This window comes from Nerophis ophidion, linkage group LG13 (assembly GCF_033978795.1).
Source record: "Nerophis ophidion isolate RoL-2023_Sa linkage group LG13, RoL_Noph_v1.0, whole genome shotgun sequence".
Classification (NCBI taxonomy): domain Eukaryota; kingdom Metazoa; phylum Chordata; class Actinopteri; order Syngnathiformes; family Syngnathidae; genus Nerophis; species Nerophis ophidion.
Window position 1 is genome coordinate 43,999,077 of NC_084623.1, and position 18,374 is coordinate 44,017,450.

General features: G+C 39.4%; 1 protein-coding gene across 1 annotated transcript in view; it reads right to left on the minus strand.

Moving 5' to 3' along the window:
* LOC133564591 (protein phosphatase Slingshot homolog 2-like) overlaps positions 1–18,172 on the minus strand; it is a 62,357-nt gene extending 44,185 nt beyond the window's left edge. Inside the window, exons 1-2 of the mRNA XM_061918990.1 lie at positions 17,989–18,172; positions 11,141–11,184 (exon numbers count right to left, since the gene is read on the minus strand). Coding sequence (XP_061774974.1) covers positions 11,141–11,184; positions 17,989–18,051 — 107 coding nt within the window. The 5' untranslated portion in view covers positions 18,052–18,172. The remainder of the gene's footprint in view (positions 1–11,140; positions 11,185–17,988) is intronic.
* Positions 18,173–18,374: the final 202 nt, after the last annotated feature.

Consider the following 18,374-nt stretch of genomic DNA (forward strand, 5'->3'; position numbering starts at 1 on the left):
GTGTGAACATTTGTTCAACTGGCAGACTTACAAAAGCAGGAGTAGCTACTGTAACTTGCTGTGTTTGTTTGCATCAATGTAACTTATAACTTCGATCCTGGATGACCATCAACAGGCCTTTGAAAGATAGAATTTCGGAAAGTATTTATTTGATCTACAATCTGCATCTGAGTAGGTCCTCTGCGCACAGCAGTACTCCACAGGAAATTAAAACTGACTGAGAAAAGTACTTCTTCCTTTGGTAACTAATCCAAGCAAACAGTCTATATTATTGTGGATCACAAAAAGATGACACGCCCAAATTTGGTAAATAATTTTTTTCATCAAGTGCTTAAATCAAGACAATATGTTGTGGAACGGGCAGCACGGTGGAGGAGGGGTTAGTGCGTCTGCCTCCCAATATGAACATCCTGAGTAGTCCTGGGTTCAATCCCGGGCTCGGGATCTTTCTGTGTGGAGTTTGCATGTTCTCCCCGTGACTGTGTGGGTTCCCTCCGGGTTCTCCAGCTTCCTCCCACTTCCAAAAACATGCACCTGGAGATAGGTTGACTGGCAACACCAAATGGTCCCTAGTGTGTGAATGTGAGTGTGAATGTTGTCTGTCTATCTGTGTTGGCCCAGCGACTTGTCCAGGGTGTACCCCGCCTTCCGCCCGATTGTAGCTGAGATAGGCACCAGCGCCCCCCACTGCCCCAAAGGGAATAAGCGGTAGGAAATGGATGGATTAATGTTGTGTAACTAAAATGCAATCGCAAAATGTTTATGGAAGTATGATAATTACAGTTTCAAAGATATATGCTAAACTCTGTGGTGTGTAGAAAAGAAGTATATAGTGACAGGGACAATGTCATTGTGTTTGCTTGCTCAAGGGCACGTTTTCGTGCTTAGAAAATAAAATCAATCCCCCTTCAGAAATTGGTCTGATCGAACCAGGTCCCAACAACCCTTGATCCCACTCAATAAATACATTCATTAGCAAACTTTGGAATATGCAAAAGGAGGCAGAGCTAGTCTGTTTGGATCACTTTTCATTTTTCGTTTTTGTTGAGTGGGGAACAAAAACCTTGCAGGTCGGGGTTTTGAAACAGATGTATCGTTCTTGTGACAGCTGTGCCACGTTACATAATATCCCTGCAATTGGATAGCCCCCTTGTCCAAAAACAAACATTCATCAGTCAGACCAATTGTCTAAATGACTGACAAAATACCATAACATTTGTCATATTTTAGTTAAATGGTTTTATACGTTAATGGCGTGTGGAGCGCAGATAAGAGTAGCATTTAAAGGTAGTGAATGGACAAAATATACAAAGAAATATAACATCCACTATTTGTTTTACTGGCCACATTTTTTTTTACTTCTAGTTGGATCCATATGCAGGGTGGGGAGAACAAAGTTAATTGGACCACGGTTCTTATGTAATACACGTTAGCGGTCACTCAAGCAGGCCCCCTGGCTGCACCCCATGTTAGTGTGTAGCAATGCTGGACAAATGGTGAGATATGAACCAAATAGTAAAAGAGTACAATGATGACGCTGTTGGGAATATATACAATGTGCATGTGAATAGGTATACAGTAATTTCACCAGCTGCTGTTCTGATGTATTACCTAACATAATGTGAAACATAAGTGCATAAGGGACTGGGGCAGGATTAAAGGTTCATACGCGTGATGTCACCATGTTTCGGAAATGTGTGTGTATGTGTGTTTGTCACATTTTTTTCTAGCATAACTGACCGTAGATTTAAATTCTTCTGTGCAGTCAACAAAGAGCAAATAGCACAACAATAATTTGTTCAATTTCAAATGCAAATAATGTCTCTGCAACGTCTTTCTTTCTTAATTAGGTATAGAATGTGAGACGTTTGTAATTAGTCACGCAGAAATTGCCTGTCAGTTTGTTTCATGTTTAAAAAGAATATTCACAGTAGATGTGTGTATTGGTTTTTGGTGAGCTGGATAGAGTTTATTTGCAAAAAACGTTCAAGGGATGGGAGGAAAAATAAGTTTATGCTCTGTTTCTCAACAGAGAGACAGTTAAGATGTTCCATGCTGGGACCAACTTGCTTCAACTGTTCAGAATGACCTCACAAATATAATGGCTTTGTTTAAGTTTGTCCAGTGTAATAACAAGCCCAGTGTGTGAATGAGCGGAGGGCTGAATACGTTGACCGCCCCACCCAAATGACTGCACACCACTCAAAGACCAATTGGTTTTAGTTTTTTTTCAGTTCTGTTTCTTTTTGCATTGCACAAAAACAACACTAAGTTAACATGATTGTTAAGTATCAACGTTTTTTGGCCACACAAAACATCCGCAGTGAAAATGTACAGTAATTAAAACAACTGTAGACATATTTTAGAGAACAAAATCAACACAATGGCTCATTCAGTGGGCTCGCGTGCATTATTCGCTACATAATATTTTCATAACCTGACATTTTACCAGGCAGTGGACTTGTGAGGCTCATGAGGGTAGAAGCGGGTCCAAAATATGCATGAATGAAATCTGAGAGGGAACCTCTACCAAAGTTCACGCTGGAGTGTGAGGCAGAATACAGACATGACGCAGACAAAATTTATGTAATATGTTTGGTATCATTGACAAAATGCCTTTGTTGTTTTAAAAGTGTGTTAGATATCTACAGCCTCCTAGAAGAATAGCTATTCAAATGCAAAAATACATGTTTTTAGTCATATCTGAAAAAATGTTTTTATTAGAAAAAAACTAATCTGTAGTTAGTAGAATTGGTAGATCAAACTGACTTTTGACCTCAGTTACCAGACACTAATCTGTAGTTAGTACAATTTGTAGCTCAAACTGACCTTTGACCTCAGTTACAACAATCATCGTGCATCTGCTACAAGCCAAAATCATTGGGATTCAGGTTTTAATGATGAGCTATAGTATTGATATCAGTGTTGGTGGGTTATGTAGGCCAACAAAACTTAAGCAAAAAAAGAAAAACAAAATAAATACACTTAAAAATGTGGGCTGTCTAAATCAACACGATAACAATTTAACTATTAGTTTAATTAATGTCACAAATTTTTATAACAGCGATTAACACACACTCCTTTTTGACCCTTGGGACGTGCCGATGCGGGGGAAACCTGGCTGCATTTTACTTCTTACTGAAGAGCTACAAATTTAAGCGAGCAGAAATAGACAAAAGAAAAGGGCACCGTATGGAAATATCAAGTTTATAACCACAGCAAGTTGTTCTCCTGACAATAAAGTTCTATTTTTCACCGTGGGACGACATCACTGCAGCAAATGCCTGCTCTTCTTTATGCTTCACTTGTGTGTTTCGATTACCGTTAGGTGCTGTGATAACATAACATTTAGACTGTTACTATGAGTGCTTTAGTAAGTAAGATAGCTTAAAATCTCAACAGAAATAAAAGACTGAAGGCAGGAAGTCGAATGTAATATTTTTGTTATGCAAAAAATCGATGCGACATGAAATCATGTCAAGACACTTTCTCAAACAAATCACACACTTTCCCGGCTTAAAAATAAAATTGCCACGCTATACATCCGGTTTAACTACATTAACAAAGTAAAACGGTCTCATATTACGATCATGCTTTGTCAAATATCTTTTGTAATGTTATTCTGTGATACATTTCCAGTAGTCTTATCAAACTTACAAAGCACCCACTCTCTGTCTCACCGCCTTTCTCTCAGCTAGATAGCTACTAAGCTAACGAAGCTAAGCTTTTCCCGGTCCAAAGCAACTGTGCTCCGAAGGCGTCTGCTCTGTTTCGCTGGGGCTCCTCTTCACCTACTGCTCTGAAGACAGCAAGAACGCGACTTGGCGAAAGAAACAACGGGAGTAGGTTGGCCCTACGAGAGGACCGTGTCCGCCAGTTAAAGCAGAATAATTTTGTAACTTTAGACGCCGCGGACACGTTTTCTAGCATCAGCTGTAGCGAGCTGACGAGCCCAGCTTGTGGCCGTCTTAATCGGCATACAAGCCATGGTGTACTGGTTGAGTAAAATAATACATTTAGCCATTTTAGATAGCCCTACACCCCAGTCGACTGGACACCACACCTTAGTCATAGGGGACACCATCACCCGGAACATACAGTTTAGTAAACCAGCCATAATTAAGTGTATTCCCAGGGCCAGAGTACCCGACATTGAAGCTAGTCTTAGGGAGCTGACTCGCAACAGGCCTAGTAAACTGTATGACAGGCTAATCGCACCATCATCTGCGCGAAAACAGTTGTACACGTCGGCTCCAATGACACTTGGATAGGACAGTCAGCGATTACAAAGAGGAACATAACTCGGACCTGTAATCTCACTAGAAAGATGTCTCGACATAGAGTACTTGTCATTGATGAGAGGTATAGCAGATTAGTCTCGCTTAAGAAGTGGCTGGCTAGTTTTTGTAGAGAACAAAGACTAACGTTTATTGATAATTGGCCCTCTTTCTACGGCAAACCGTGCTTGCTGAGAGGCGACGGGCTTCAGCCTAACCTTGATCCTGACCTCGAAAAAGTTGTTGCACAGCAGCTAAATGAACATATACATGTATATGTATATGTATATATATACACACATATATATACATAGCGACCCCAAAAAAGGGACAAGTGGTAGAAAATGGATGGATATTTATATATATATATATATATATATATATATATATATATATATATATATATATATATATATATATATATATATATATATATATATTTGTCTGAGGACAGCCATATTTGCTATGTGGCCTTCAATGAAAATAAGTTTGACACCCCTGACCTAGAAGCAGTCCGCTACAAATACACCTGTTAGCCCGCCAAGTACTTGAGCTGATGCAGCGCCTACAACTGGATGTGACTTCATGTGCAACAAAAGTATTGAAATCAGTAGCCCATGCCCAAAAACGTTACGAAGGGTGTCCGTATCCTCGCAAGCTGGCAACACTGATCTTTCCTGCTATGTCTTCTTATTCTATGGAAGACGACATGCCTATTAACCGTGTGTTACAATGCCATCTATTATACTGAGTTGTAACGACTAGCTACAATCACAGACTATCATATGACAAAGTATTTATGAGCGAGCCAGGGCAAACAGGTAGCGCCAAATCTATTTGTGGCGATTTAAATCAATTAGCGGATGCATGAGCAACACTGAATATACACAGTATACAGTTCATGTTTCAGATTGTGTAACACTATTACACTGACAAGCAGGTTTTATGCCATCTTTGCGTTTATTTTTTATTTTTTTGGCACAACAATGAACTACGTACACAGTCATTAACAGACATACTAACTACAATATACTGTATGCGTGCTGCGTTTCATGGCTGTGTGCTGCTATTCCCATAGACACAAGATGTACACAATGTGAGCTTCAAGAACCATTGTGTACAATGAAGACAATTCAACAGTTGCCCATCTGACGCAAACCATGCAGCCTTTATGTTTGAGTTTCTCCCACCTATTGTCTGCTCATAATCTGTTCAGGCTTGTGGCTCAGCTCTGTTACTCAACAGCAAAATCAAACCGAGTGAATCATGACTTCCTTCCTGATACATGCATGCAGATACAAACCTAAAAAAAAAATGTTCTATTCTACCATCATGCATATCAAGTCCGAGCCTGCGGCATCAGGATCAGACATTGACGACAATATTCACAAAGACATAATTTATCTATTCTGAGACTTAATCTCCTAAAAAAATAAAATAAAATAAACTGCTGGGTGAAACAGACATTAAAACCAGTCATGGTGTACGCTAGTGTCCTGCGATATTACAATATATATTGCAAAGCGACATAAAAATGTCGATCTTACGCAAAAACTCTTACTGTTTATACCACCGTTACTTAACCATAGGGCCAGGGGCAGGACCAGGTTGTGAGCACCCCCGAGTGGTCCGCCAAAAAATCTGTTTCTCAGCGGTGGTCCGCAGGGGCCGCAGCGGGACTCAGTTGTAATACACTGTTTCGCTACCTGTGGCAGTAATGACCATATCAAACAAACATAAGCAATCTGGAACTAAAGTCATCAAGAAGTTTCATAAGCGCAATACCTATGACTAAATTTGTGAAGCTATATTTTGATTTGCACTTTAATTTTATTTACAGTTTATTTAAATGAAATATATATTATTAATTTAATTTATTTATTTTAGCACAACACTGTATATAAATATATGTTTTGGCTATTATTTATGAGTCCTTTCTTATGCAGTATATTTGGTTAGTACTTATTTTTCTAATCACCCTGATCTAAGCCTACGGTTTACGTGTTAAATAAACAATCTGTGTGATTAACACACTTTCATATAATTTAACAAGGTTGTAAACTGCTTATATACAGTAGGTTAGATATAATTATTTAATATTATTAAAATCAAAAACAATATTACTCATTTAGTGTTAATATTTCAGTGGGGCCCTGAGGCCAAAAAGGTTAAGAACCCCTTATCCATGCAATAACATAAACGTCTGGGCTGCGGATAATGGAACTGCAGTAACACTGCTACTTTGTGGGAGCATTTTGACGTCGCTTGAAAGAACTTTGCAGCGAGAGACAGTGGGAACATGTCAACATTGTAGCAGAACGGAAAGCAAAATGGAAGCTAAGCTAACAAAGTTCGAAGAGGAATTGGTACTAAAAAAAGGGGTGAGTAACTCCTCTGTTTGGATTAAAAAAAAAAGACACCGACCAAAAAACAATAGGCTAATCTGCAAAACTGACGAGTCGCTGCAATCAATTTGAATACGTCTATTCTTTTCTATTACTTAAAAACACGCCCAAGGCATGAAAAACAGTTCGGATAGTGTTAAAATGTTACAAAACTACAATGTATTTAACAGAAAAACACACCAAACAAGTTTAACGGAATAGTCCAAAGGCACCGTTCATAAAAAGCAGATCCGCATACATCGATAAATATAGTAGTCAAAAGAAAAGGATGGTACTAAAAATATTTGTTATATGTCTCCTTTTTAAAAAGATCTACCATTGTCGTGCAACCTCTTTTCAGCAAACCAAAGCAATAAGTCTGGGCATGTGTTTTGCTTTTTTTTTTTAATTATTTTAGGACAAATTTCAAAAGATGGACTGCCGTCACAAAAGACGTCATGCTTGATGTCGACATTTCTTGCGAGACTTTTTCATTCTCTGCTGGCTTAAGTGACACAGAGTGTTAATAATGGAAACAACTTTACAAGTAGAACAATATTAATACACATTGGGAAATGTAAAAAAAATTATAATAATGATTTTAAGACTTTTAGAAATCGAAACAGAAAGAGATTAACATATTTAAACACCAAAAAAGGTTCAATGTTTTTTTCTGCCAAGAAAGTATATTGTGTGTTTATTTTTTTTAAGTATTTTTTTTCAAAGAAATTTCCTAAAATATTTTAGTGTGTTTAAGTATTTTTTGACCACATTCAACAATACCGTGATAATAATTATACCGTGATAATTTTGGTCACAACAAGTCACAAAGTTTCATATCGTTAGATCCCTAATGTGTAAAAATCCCAGCAGTGCCTCGACACTTTTCTTAAGATCTACTATGCACGTTAAGAATGCTTGGTGGATTTGACATCTTACAACAGTTAACTTATTTTTATACTTGCATAACCTTTAAAAATGTTAAACGACCCCTTGATCATTTGTCAATGAAGTTGAAGTTTGTACACAAGTGAGGTGTTAGAGTTAAATGAAATTAAATATATTTATCTAGCCCTTTTCCTCAAGGGGCATAAAGCGCTTTATATTGAGAAAACCCATTACCGGTATGTAAATTTCAGCCACATTTACACAAGTGTGGGTAGCAATTAGTGCAAGGTGGGTGATGTGTCTTGCAGTAACAAGTCGGGCTGGACAATTAGTCAAATCATGAAAATAAAATAATCTTTAAAAAAATAAATAAATAAATGGGCCGCAAAACATGCATGCAAATTTCGGAGCTTGTGACGATGAAACATCTACAAGAAGTTTGGAATGTCACCATGGTTGCTACTTTTTATTTGAAACAACACGGGTAGTTCTAATCATCCATCCATTCATCCATTTCCTACCGCTTATTCCCTTTGGGGTCGCGGAGGGCGCTGGTGCCTATCTCAGCTACAATCGGGTGGAAGGCAGGGTACACCCTGGACAAGTCGCCACCTCATCGCAGTAGTTCTAATCAATAATCTCTAAATTTACATAAATGAACCGGCAAGGAAAATTTGGTCATTGTGAGGAAAAGAAACATTCGTTTTGGAGAATAATGTGTCCGGTAGCGCTCAATAATACCCGACACACTTAACAGCCTCGTCCTGGACTAAACAATGTTGAGACTGTCCCTTGAAACGGCGCCTAAACTACAAAGCAAACAAAAGCAATCCATACACCCACAACACATCTTATCTGCTTGTGTTTTTGTGAACGACATCATCGATGTAACATTAATGGAAAAACAGCGATCGCAATTTGAGAGGCGCTCTCTTTTTTTTTTTTTTTAACAGCCTCAAGTGAGTCACCTCTATACTCGTCAAGATGAGGAAACTACAGCACAACACACTTCCTCCTTCAGAATAATAGGACAGTGTTCCACATCTGGTCTGACTGCGTTACCAAAAAAAAAGTTTCAAAAAAGTACCTTGCACAAGCATAATGTACTTAAAGCACTTACCAATACATTTCCACAAGTATTATGCTTTAGCCTAAAATACTGGTAAAAATTGTCCAAATATGGGGATAGGTTGATTGGCAACAGTAAATTGGCCCTAGTGTGTAAATGTGAGTGTGAATGTTGTCTGTCTGTCTGTGTTGGCCCTGTGATGAGGTGGCGACTTGTCCAGGGTGTACTCGACTGAGATTGGCTCCAGCATCCCTGTGACCCCGAACGGGACAAGTGGTAGAAATGGATGGATGGATGTATTACACCAATAAATGTGAAGATTTTTGCATTTATTCAACAAACATTTTATAAAATGTTAATTTACACAAAAAGCACACACTATGGTGGTATAATATAAGTGTAAAATGTAAAATAAATAATTTGAAACAAAACTGAAAAATTGTGTAGTTTTTTAACTTTGCCATTTATTGTTATTTAAATGTTTAGTTATTGCTATTATTATTATTATTTTAATTTTACTTGTTGTGGTATATTAATTGCTAATCAATATGCAGATGTTTTTCAACTTTATTCGAAATGGAGTTTTGGTGTTACAAAAAATATGAATCATAATTACAATTTAAATCAACCAAACTAATATTCATTATTATTTTAGCCATAATTGTACAGCCCGAGTTATTAGTAAAGGTGGAAATCTTAGGCCACGGCACGATTCGATTCCGATTAGGATTCGGGAGCTAAGATTCGATTAAAAATGAAATTAAAAGTTAAAATTATCCATCCATTTTCTACCGCTTATTCCCTTTTTTTGTATCTCAGCTACAATCGGGTGGAAGGCGGGGTACACCTTGGACAAGTCGCCATCTCATCGCAGGGCCAACACAGATAGACAGACTACATTCACACTCACATTCACACACTAGGGCCAATTTAGTGTTGCCAATCAACCTATCCCCAGGTGCATGTCTTTGGAAGTGGGAGGAAACCGGATTACCCGGAGGGAACCCACGCATTCACGGGGAGAACATGCAAACTCCACACAGGTAGATCCCGAGGCTGGATTTGAACCCAGGACTGCAGGACCTTCGTATTGTGAGGCAGACGCACTAACCCCTCTACCACCGTGAAGCCCAAGTTAAAATTATATCAATGCGTTTTAATTTTAAATTATTATTTTTTTTTATTCATGCAGTTTTACATTTCTTTTAATTCCACTAAAAAGCGTTTATCACTTGCAACTTTTAAAAACAGTGCATTTTTAACAAAAAAAAATCCTATCACATTCATTAAATTAATAGAAATGTATGCGAAACTGGAACATATCGTATTTTTCGGACTATAAGTCGCTGTTTTTTTTCATAGTTTGGCCAGGGGTGCGACTTATCCTCAAGAGCGACTTATGTGTGAAATTATTAACACATTACCGTAAAATATCAAATAATATTATTTAGCTCATTCACGTAACAGACTAGACGTATAAGATTTCATGGGATTTAGCGATTAGGAGTGACACATTGTTTGGTAAACATATAGCATGTTCTATATGTTGTACTTATATGAATGGCTCTTAGCATAATATGTTACGTTAACATACCAGGCACGTTCTCAGTTGGTTATTTATGCGTCGTATAACGTACACTTATTCAGCCTGTTGTTCAATATTCTTTATTTATTTTAAATTGCCTTTCAAATATCTATTCTTGGTGTTGGGTTTTATCAAATAAATTTCCCCCAAAATAGCGACTTATACTCCAGTGCGACGTACTGTATATATGTTTTTCTCCTTCTTTATTATGCATTTTCCGCAGGTGCGACTTATACTTCGGAGAGACTTGTACTCCGAAAAATACGGTAAGTTCCCTAAAATAAAAGGAGCGGGTCGGATCCCTCAGGGAGGTGGCTCTCTGCAGTCAGCCACATTTGAGAACTGTCTGCATTACTTTATTTACAAAAAATACATCGATTATTGACGTTTACTAATCGATTTTATAATCGACCATATCTGAATTTCCCCCCACCTCTAGGCAAAAGATGGATTTTAACCTGGAACTTTCATGTTTCTGGGTCAGCCGATCTACCATCTGAGCCACCCCACACCGAAAACACTGACAAAAAATTATGACATCAATAGTTTATGCAATCTTCATGAAAGCCAACATTTCATTATTATTTTATCTGTTGGCTTTGCATAGATCCTTGTCCTCATTTTTATTATTGTTTGTTGTGTAACTTCTAAATTGATCTCCAAATTAGATTGCACAACAATATGAACTTGATTCATTCATTCATCTAAGTGGTACAAAGACACAAATCTTATTTGAATATCAGCATTATATAGAAGATTTTGGGATTAAAGTACGGACTTTGGGAGAACTGTGATCAATGTATATCAAGTGCAGTTGCAACTGTCAGAATATTAATAAGCAAACTCCCCCTAGTGGCGTACATTCCAACCTGCAGCCTCCACAGAAGAACCAGGGGAGGGACATGAGAGTGTGTGACTAAACAGGATGTGGTCTCACCTTCTGGCCTGGGAGCGACTGTCATCCTCACCACTGCCAGACTCCTAGAAGTAGCAGAAGTACGTCGTTAGTGCATCATCAGCTGGAGAGAACCCAGTGTCCCACGCAGACTGTAATGGATGCTTGCATCACACGCTGAGAGGCCGGTACAATTAATTGAAATTACTTTAATAGCAAAAATTGGACTCCAGGCAGAAGGATATAGCTTAAACAGCCTGTCCATACTCGCCACTCTGCTATTCTTTCCCCCTTCCAAAAAAAAATGCAATTATCCTCCCCCACCACTGCAACCAGTCCACCACATACACAAACATTTTAATCCCTTTTCTAATCCCTTCCAAAACTCAGGAACTTTCTCTTCGGCATCAATCTGTCGTGGTTGGACACAATGTCCAAATTACGCTGGGATGGCAAAGGCTGCGCTTGCGAACTGTTAAATAATGGCGGATGAAACAGGTGGAAGAGGATGGAATTTTCACCCTGTGGTTCCCAGATGTGAGCATCTGATGGGACAGCTGCCAGCCTCAGCATCTTCAGTATTGCCTCCTTTTAGGAAGTATGTAAGGACACACACACACTGCTTAGCAAACAACACACCACTACTGACACCCGTAATGTGCAGGCCCCCCGCTAATCATTCCATTTTTCATTATACACATACGGCATAGGAATAGGGCGTGATGCATAACCTCATCTCTATGGTTACATCCGCTGCATACATGTCTAGGGAGTGGCCTCATAGCCAATCAGAAGAGAGAAGTCGGTGGGCTGCTAGGCAGATTACTGCACACAGGGGGTGGCCGCTCCCTGCTGTGCTAAAAGCAAGTAATGTGAGATGGGTGGGTCAATATTTCGGAAGATAAACACCCAAGCGATAGAAAAGCAAGGGCAAAGGTGAGGGCGGAGAGTAGGAAGGTGAAATATTGGGTAAAATATATTCATCATCTTTTTATTTTGTATTTTTTCATGGAAAACCACTCCAAAGTTTGCATATGGCAACGTTGCAAAAAATGTGTGATAAATAAACATTGCATTAATGGAACCGCGGTACACTCTCAGTAAGTGTTTTGCACTTTAGGACTATAAACTGCTCAAGAACGATAGACTGAAGTTACTTTATTTAATTACAGTCAGCTTGTGAATTTAAATGTGCAGCGATTTGGCTCAGTTGTGTGTTGTTAAAGGGGAGCTATTATGACAAAACCTAGTTTTGTTGTATTTAGAATCTGCCTAAGTGTCAAATATTTGTAATAAAACCGTGGAGGCTTGGCGGAGATATTTAAAAAAGAATCTTGCCTCGCTTCGTACTTCCGCCAAACAAGCCTTTTGGAATTTGCACAACCTGTGACGTTTATCCCAACGATAACAACAGCGGATTATCCATAACATACAGGATCACCTCTATTTACAAACTTAAATTGGTTGTCGAACGTGGTTTTTAAAGGGGAGCACACTTTTTTTTAAATTTTGCCTACCGTTCACAATAATTATGAAAGACTTGACAATGGATTAACTTTTATCAATGCATTGTAATTTGTAAAAAAAAATGTAAACAAAAGCCAATGGGAGGTGTACTATTCTGCCCGTAAAACCCAATCAATAACCATCCAAATAGTGCCAACAGTACTCTATTTACATGTTGCCCGCCTGGAGTATGAACCAAGCATTAGTGATATTGTTATTATAAGCGCTAACGCAGAAAAACTTTTTATAACGGCGCCGGGATCATGAGCTTGTGAGCCAATGTTGACATGATCGACTGGTAAACTGCTTCCTTATTGCCTTGCTTGTCCAACTTCAATCTCGATCATAAATCACGCATCTCACCTGGGTAGAAAAAGGATGAGGATGGATTACGACAAGTTGATACACTTTGACAGCCAATTTAGACTCGGAAATGGCGAGAACGACATGAAAAGACACTTGGGTGCACCCCCATCTTTTCTTCGCAAGTTTTATAAGTAATACTCTTAATCTAAATATGAATATACAAACATCCAAGCAGTCGGCATCCTAATGACAGCAGACCTTGTACAGTAAGTGATGTTGTCATGTAGTCTGCAGTGAGTAATAATCAGTGATGATGTTGAAAAAAAAAAGGCGAACCTTGTGATTAATTTTTTTAATTAATGCGCCGCACATTCTCAAAATAAGCAAAAATGCGTAGTATTAAATATTATAAATGTGCCTGTCACTCCTCTACATATACATTGTATACTTAGAGCATGTATATAAAACCTGAACCGTTGAACCGGTTAAAAGGGCTTTTAACAACATTTACACAGATGCTTAGAGGGCGGTAATTTCCAATGTAATTCTAGCGTTATATCCCGCCCTGTCCCGTCTTCTATGATGCTTACGTACACAACACATGCACGCGTGTTAGCTTTGGGTGCTATTGGGTAATCATAGTGATTTGGATAGCTAGCGTTAGCTGTCATTGAATGTACAGTATATTCTATCATAACAACATGACTGCAAATTGTTTATTGCTTCTCTAGGACCACTTTTGTATGTGTGCACGTACGTTTTTACCAGACCGGCTGAGTGACTACCGTTAACATCAATCATTTTATTCGGGCCAGTAAAATAATTTGCTACACAAACTTAGTTTTTGTGAAAAAAAAAATATGAACAGTTTTGACATGTACATGTTCTGTTTAACCATGAATGGTAACAAAAGCTAGCCGCTTGTTATAGTTTTACTTGAAAAAGGTTATTGTGAGCAAGTTGCCAACAGCCCCTTTAAGAGACTTGTTTGGGACAACTTTGTTTTGGATTTTAGATGAAAAGCAGTCACATCTTTGACTGATCACGCAACAAATATAGGGCATGAAAATTAATCAATGTTAATAGGTATAGGGCATTGGTCAGCAACCCGGGGCTCTTTAGTGCTGCCCTAGTGGCTCCCAGGAGCATTTTTAAAACAAGATTGAAAATGGAAAAAGATGGGGGAACATTTTTTGTTTTCGTTTCAGTATGTTTTTTGGTTTGAGAACAAACATGTTGCATTCAACAAAACCTTCCCAAAAGCCCACTATTTAAAATGTTTGTGTATGCTTTACTCATGAGAGTATTTGGTGAACATCGTTTTGTCCTACTAATTTTTCCGTTGTTGAACTCACCGTGGTTGACTATGAGCAACAGTTTGTTTACATGTAAAATCTTACACTCCTTCTTTGTCTCATTTTGTCCACCAAATGTTGGATACTGTGCGTGAATGCACAAAGGTGCGCTTTGTTGATGTTATCGACTTGTTGGAGTGCTAATCAGGCATATTTGGTCAGTGCATGACTCCAAGCTAATCAATGCTAACATGCTATTTAGGCTAGCTGCATGTACATATTGCATCATTTTACCTCATTTGTAGCTATATTTGAACTCATTTAATATCCTCATATCCTCTGTATATAATTTAGTTTTGCATGTCTCATGACACATTATCTGTATGTAATATTGGTTGCATTTCTCAAAGTACTTGTTTGTGTGCCATGTAGTTCCAGACCACAGCAAACATTACCTAGCGTTCTGAAGATTGTAATAAATCCATTAAAAGAAAAAAGCCTGCCGTTTCCTTTAATTTGGACACACACATCTATACTTTTAGCCATTAAAACCCATCCAGGAGTTATCTCACCTTCTGAGTAGCCTCTGATTGACTCATGGTTTGTAATGTTGTAAAAATATGTAGAATAAATATTACATTTCAACATTTCTGTCAACGAATATTTTCTTCAGCCTGCGACATATAGTCATTTTGATAGTAGGTTATTAAGGCTAATATAGTCACTTACGTCATGTGATGCCTTCATTATAACACTTATATGGCTTTTCATTTTTTGCGGCTCCAGACGGATTTGTTTTTTGTATTTTTCGTCCAATATGGATCTTTCAACATTTTAGGTTGCCGATCCCCGGTATACAGATTAAGTTCCCTTTTCTATGTTTGTCCCCAGTCCACCCAGAGACCAGACTTTGCAGCCCCAACTCACCCACATCCGTCCAGCCTTAGGCTATGTCTACACTAAGACGGATAACCCCTTCAATGAATAATTATTTAACCTAAGCCCCGTTTCAGCCACACTAATTCATCGTTTAAGGTTCCTCTCCTCGGATAATTTTTTACACGGGTATAAATGCGCCGTGTATTTCTTGACTCTCCCGCTCTTGGCTTTGTATGGACTCATTGATCGTTTACAAACTGAGTTCGGAGAGGAAGTGACGCCAGAAAGACCGCGCCCCACACAAGAAGTGACGTCAGTAATAACGCACCACAACCGGCTTCATAATATAGCAGTTTCGTAACTCGGAGCTAACCACTGGAAATATGAAGGCGAGTCATTCAAACATGCCATGTTTCTCCTTCTGTCTGTACAGGCGCTTGTGGAAATCACACATGAATACCTAAAGAGAAAGCGATTGCAGCTATTTCGGATACAACACTTCTCAGACGGCAAGACAACTTTCGAATGTCGAGGTCAGCTGGGATTCTACTTAGCAAAAAACTTTGTCCATTTGTCGAAGGAGCGTCAACGAGAATGCGGGCTCCCGTGGATGTGATTAAAAAAAGGCAGCGTGTTCTTTGAATTACCTGGCTGTCGAGGGAAAACTACGGAAAACAGCGAATGCATTTGGACTGGCAAAGCAGACTGTATCAGTTATTGTCCGCCATGTATGTCGCGGACTCAACGTCTAGGTCCAGAGTATATAAAGTCACCAAAAATGAATTGACAATGAAGGAAAAGGCAAAAGAGTGAGGAGTGTCCTGACCAGATATCTAGATCCCTAGTTTGATTGTTGTAAAATGTTCTTATTCACAATGTGTACTTTCATCCATTCCTCCATTTTTGGAGGGTTGCTGGAGCCTATCTCAGCCGTATTCGGGCGGAAGGCAGTGTACACCCTGGACAAGTCGCCACCTCATCTTGGGGCTGTGTACTTTCACTTGTTTATTAAAGATTTGATTGATTTCACTTGTTTATTAAAGATTTGATTGATTTGTGATGTCTCAGGTGTGATGAACTACAATAGGGCCCCAAAGCACACTGGATTCCAGTTAATAAAATACCACAACATTGGATATTGTACAGATAAGTTAAATTTAAAAACGTGCACACAAAAACCAGAAGTGACTATGACGTGCGCAATACACGTGCATGCATATTAGGTCGCGCTGCACCGGCTGACAGAAGGGAACAGGGGGGTCTTAAACAAAAATTGTGTGTGTGTGGACAAGGATAAAGTTAGGTGTGATTTACCCTGGATAACCTTAGCCGGCTTAGTGTAGCATACTTGCCAACCTCGAGAACTCCGATTTCGGGAAGTGGGGGTGGGGGGCGTGGTCGGGGTTTTGGGCGAGGAGCATTGTTGGGGGCGGGGCGTTATTGGGGGCGTGGTTAAGGGGGGAGGAGTATATTTACAGCTATCCATCCATCCATCCATCCATTTCCTACCGCTTATTCCCTTTGGGGTCGCGGGCGCGCTGGTGCCTATCTCAGCTACAATCGGGCGGAAGGCGGGGTACACCCTGGACAAGTCGCCAACCCATCGCAATATTTGTAGAAATCTTTATTTATAATTGAATCACTTTTGTTTATTTTTCAACAAGTTTTTAGTTATTTTCATATCTTTTTTTCCAAATAGTTCAAGAAAGACCACTACAAATGAGCAATATTTTGCACTGTTATACAATTTAACAAATCAGAAACTGATGACATAGTGCTGTATTTTACTTCTTTATCTTTTTTTTCAACCAAAAATGCTTTGCTCTGATTAAGGGGTACTTGAATTAAAAAAAATGTTCACAGGGGGTACGTCTCTAAAAAAAGGTTGAGAACCACTGCTCTAAAAGCCGTAGATGTTATTGTCACATATGCATGCACAGTAGATGGCAGTATTGTCCTGTTTAAGAGTGTCACAACATTGCTGTTTACGGCAGACAAACTACTTTACGGTAGACGAAAACGTGACTGCTGTTGTTGTGTGTTGTTTCCGCGCTGGGAGGACGTTAATGAGACTGCCTAACAATAAACCCACATAAGAAACCAAGAACTCGCCCTCGATCATTCTACAGTTATAACGTCATTGGGCAGGCACTCTGTATTGTGGGAAAGGGGACATGAAAACAGGCTGTCGACACGTCACTCGGGTCCGCCTGAATTTCGGGAGATTTTCGGGAGAAAATTTGTGCCGGGAGGTTTTCGGGAGAGGCGCTGAATTTCAGGAGGGTTGGAAACTGTAGAAGGGGCCTAAGAGGCTTTACATTGCAATTTTATCTATGCCAGCCACAGTCTCACAGTGTGTCAGCATGTTGGAGGCGTGGAATATAAGATAAGAGGGCCCACGAAAGGTCCAACGGGGTCTGACAGGCCTGTCACACTAACCGGCTTTCAGGGCAAGCTCCAGCCTCCTCACTGTCACTCTCACTAAGTCGCCATAATGGAGGTCAATGAAGCAGAAGTGATGCTGACACTAATGCCATCCATTTTCTACCGCTTATTCCCTTTGGGGGCGCTGGTGCCTATCTCAGCTACAATCGGGCGGAAGGCGGGTTACATACTGGACAAGTCGCCACCTCATCGCAGGGCCAACACGGATAGACAGACAACAGTTACTCACATTCACAGCTGACACTAAAGTATATTTTAAAAACTATTCACTGTGAGGCACACACACATCAGCAGGAAATAAGTATAGCCTTCTGCTAATGAAACACAACTAAATTTCTACAGTAAAATATTTTTTTATAGTAATTTAAACAATTGTTTATACGTGCACTGTCAGCATTAAAAGGGAAGACAGTGGGCGAGCTTACCGCCAGATGTCACAAACACTTGACCGATACTCACCGACACACACGGGCTGGAGGTAGTGCTCGGCGTCGGCGACCGCTGGACGGTGACCAGCGCCATCCTGCCTCCACCTGCTCACACCACAGTCACCTAAAAGTGCCTAAAAGCGGAGTAGCGGACATTTTGAGAGGAAAAAGAAACTACAACAAGCTCTTGAGTCTTAAGGTTAAGTCTGGTCGCTGATGTCCCCCCCCCGGTATAGTCAAGCTGAACGGTATTGAGCTGCTAGATCCGGTTAGGGTTTTTTCAAAATAAAACAATGCTTACCCGAAAATATGAGCGTATCTATTAGGGGTGTGGGGAAAAATCGATTCGAATACGAATCGCGATTCTCACGTTGTGCGATTCAAAATCGATTTTCATTTTTTTTAATCGATTTTTAT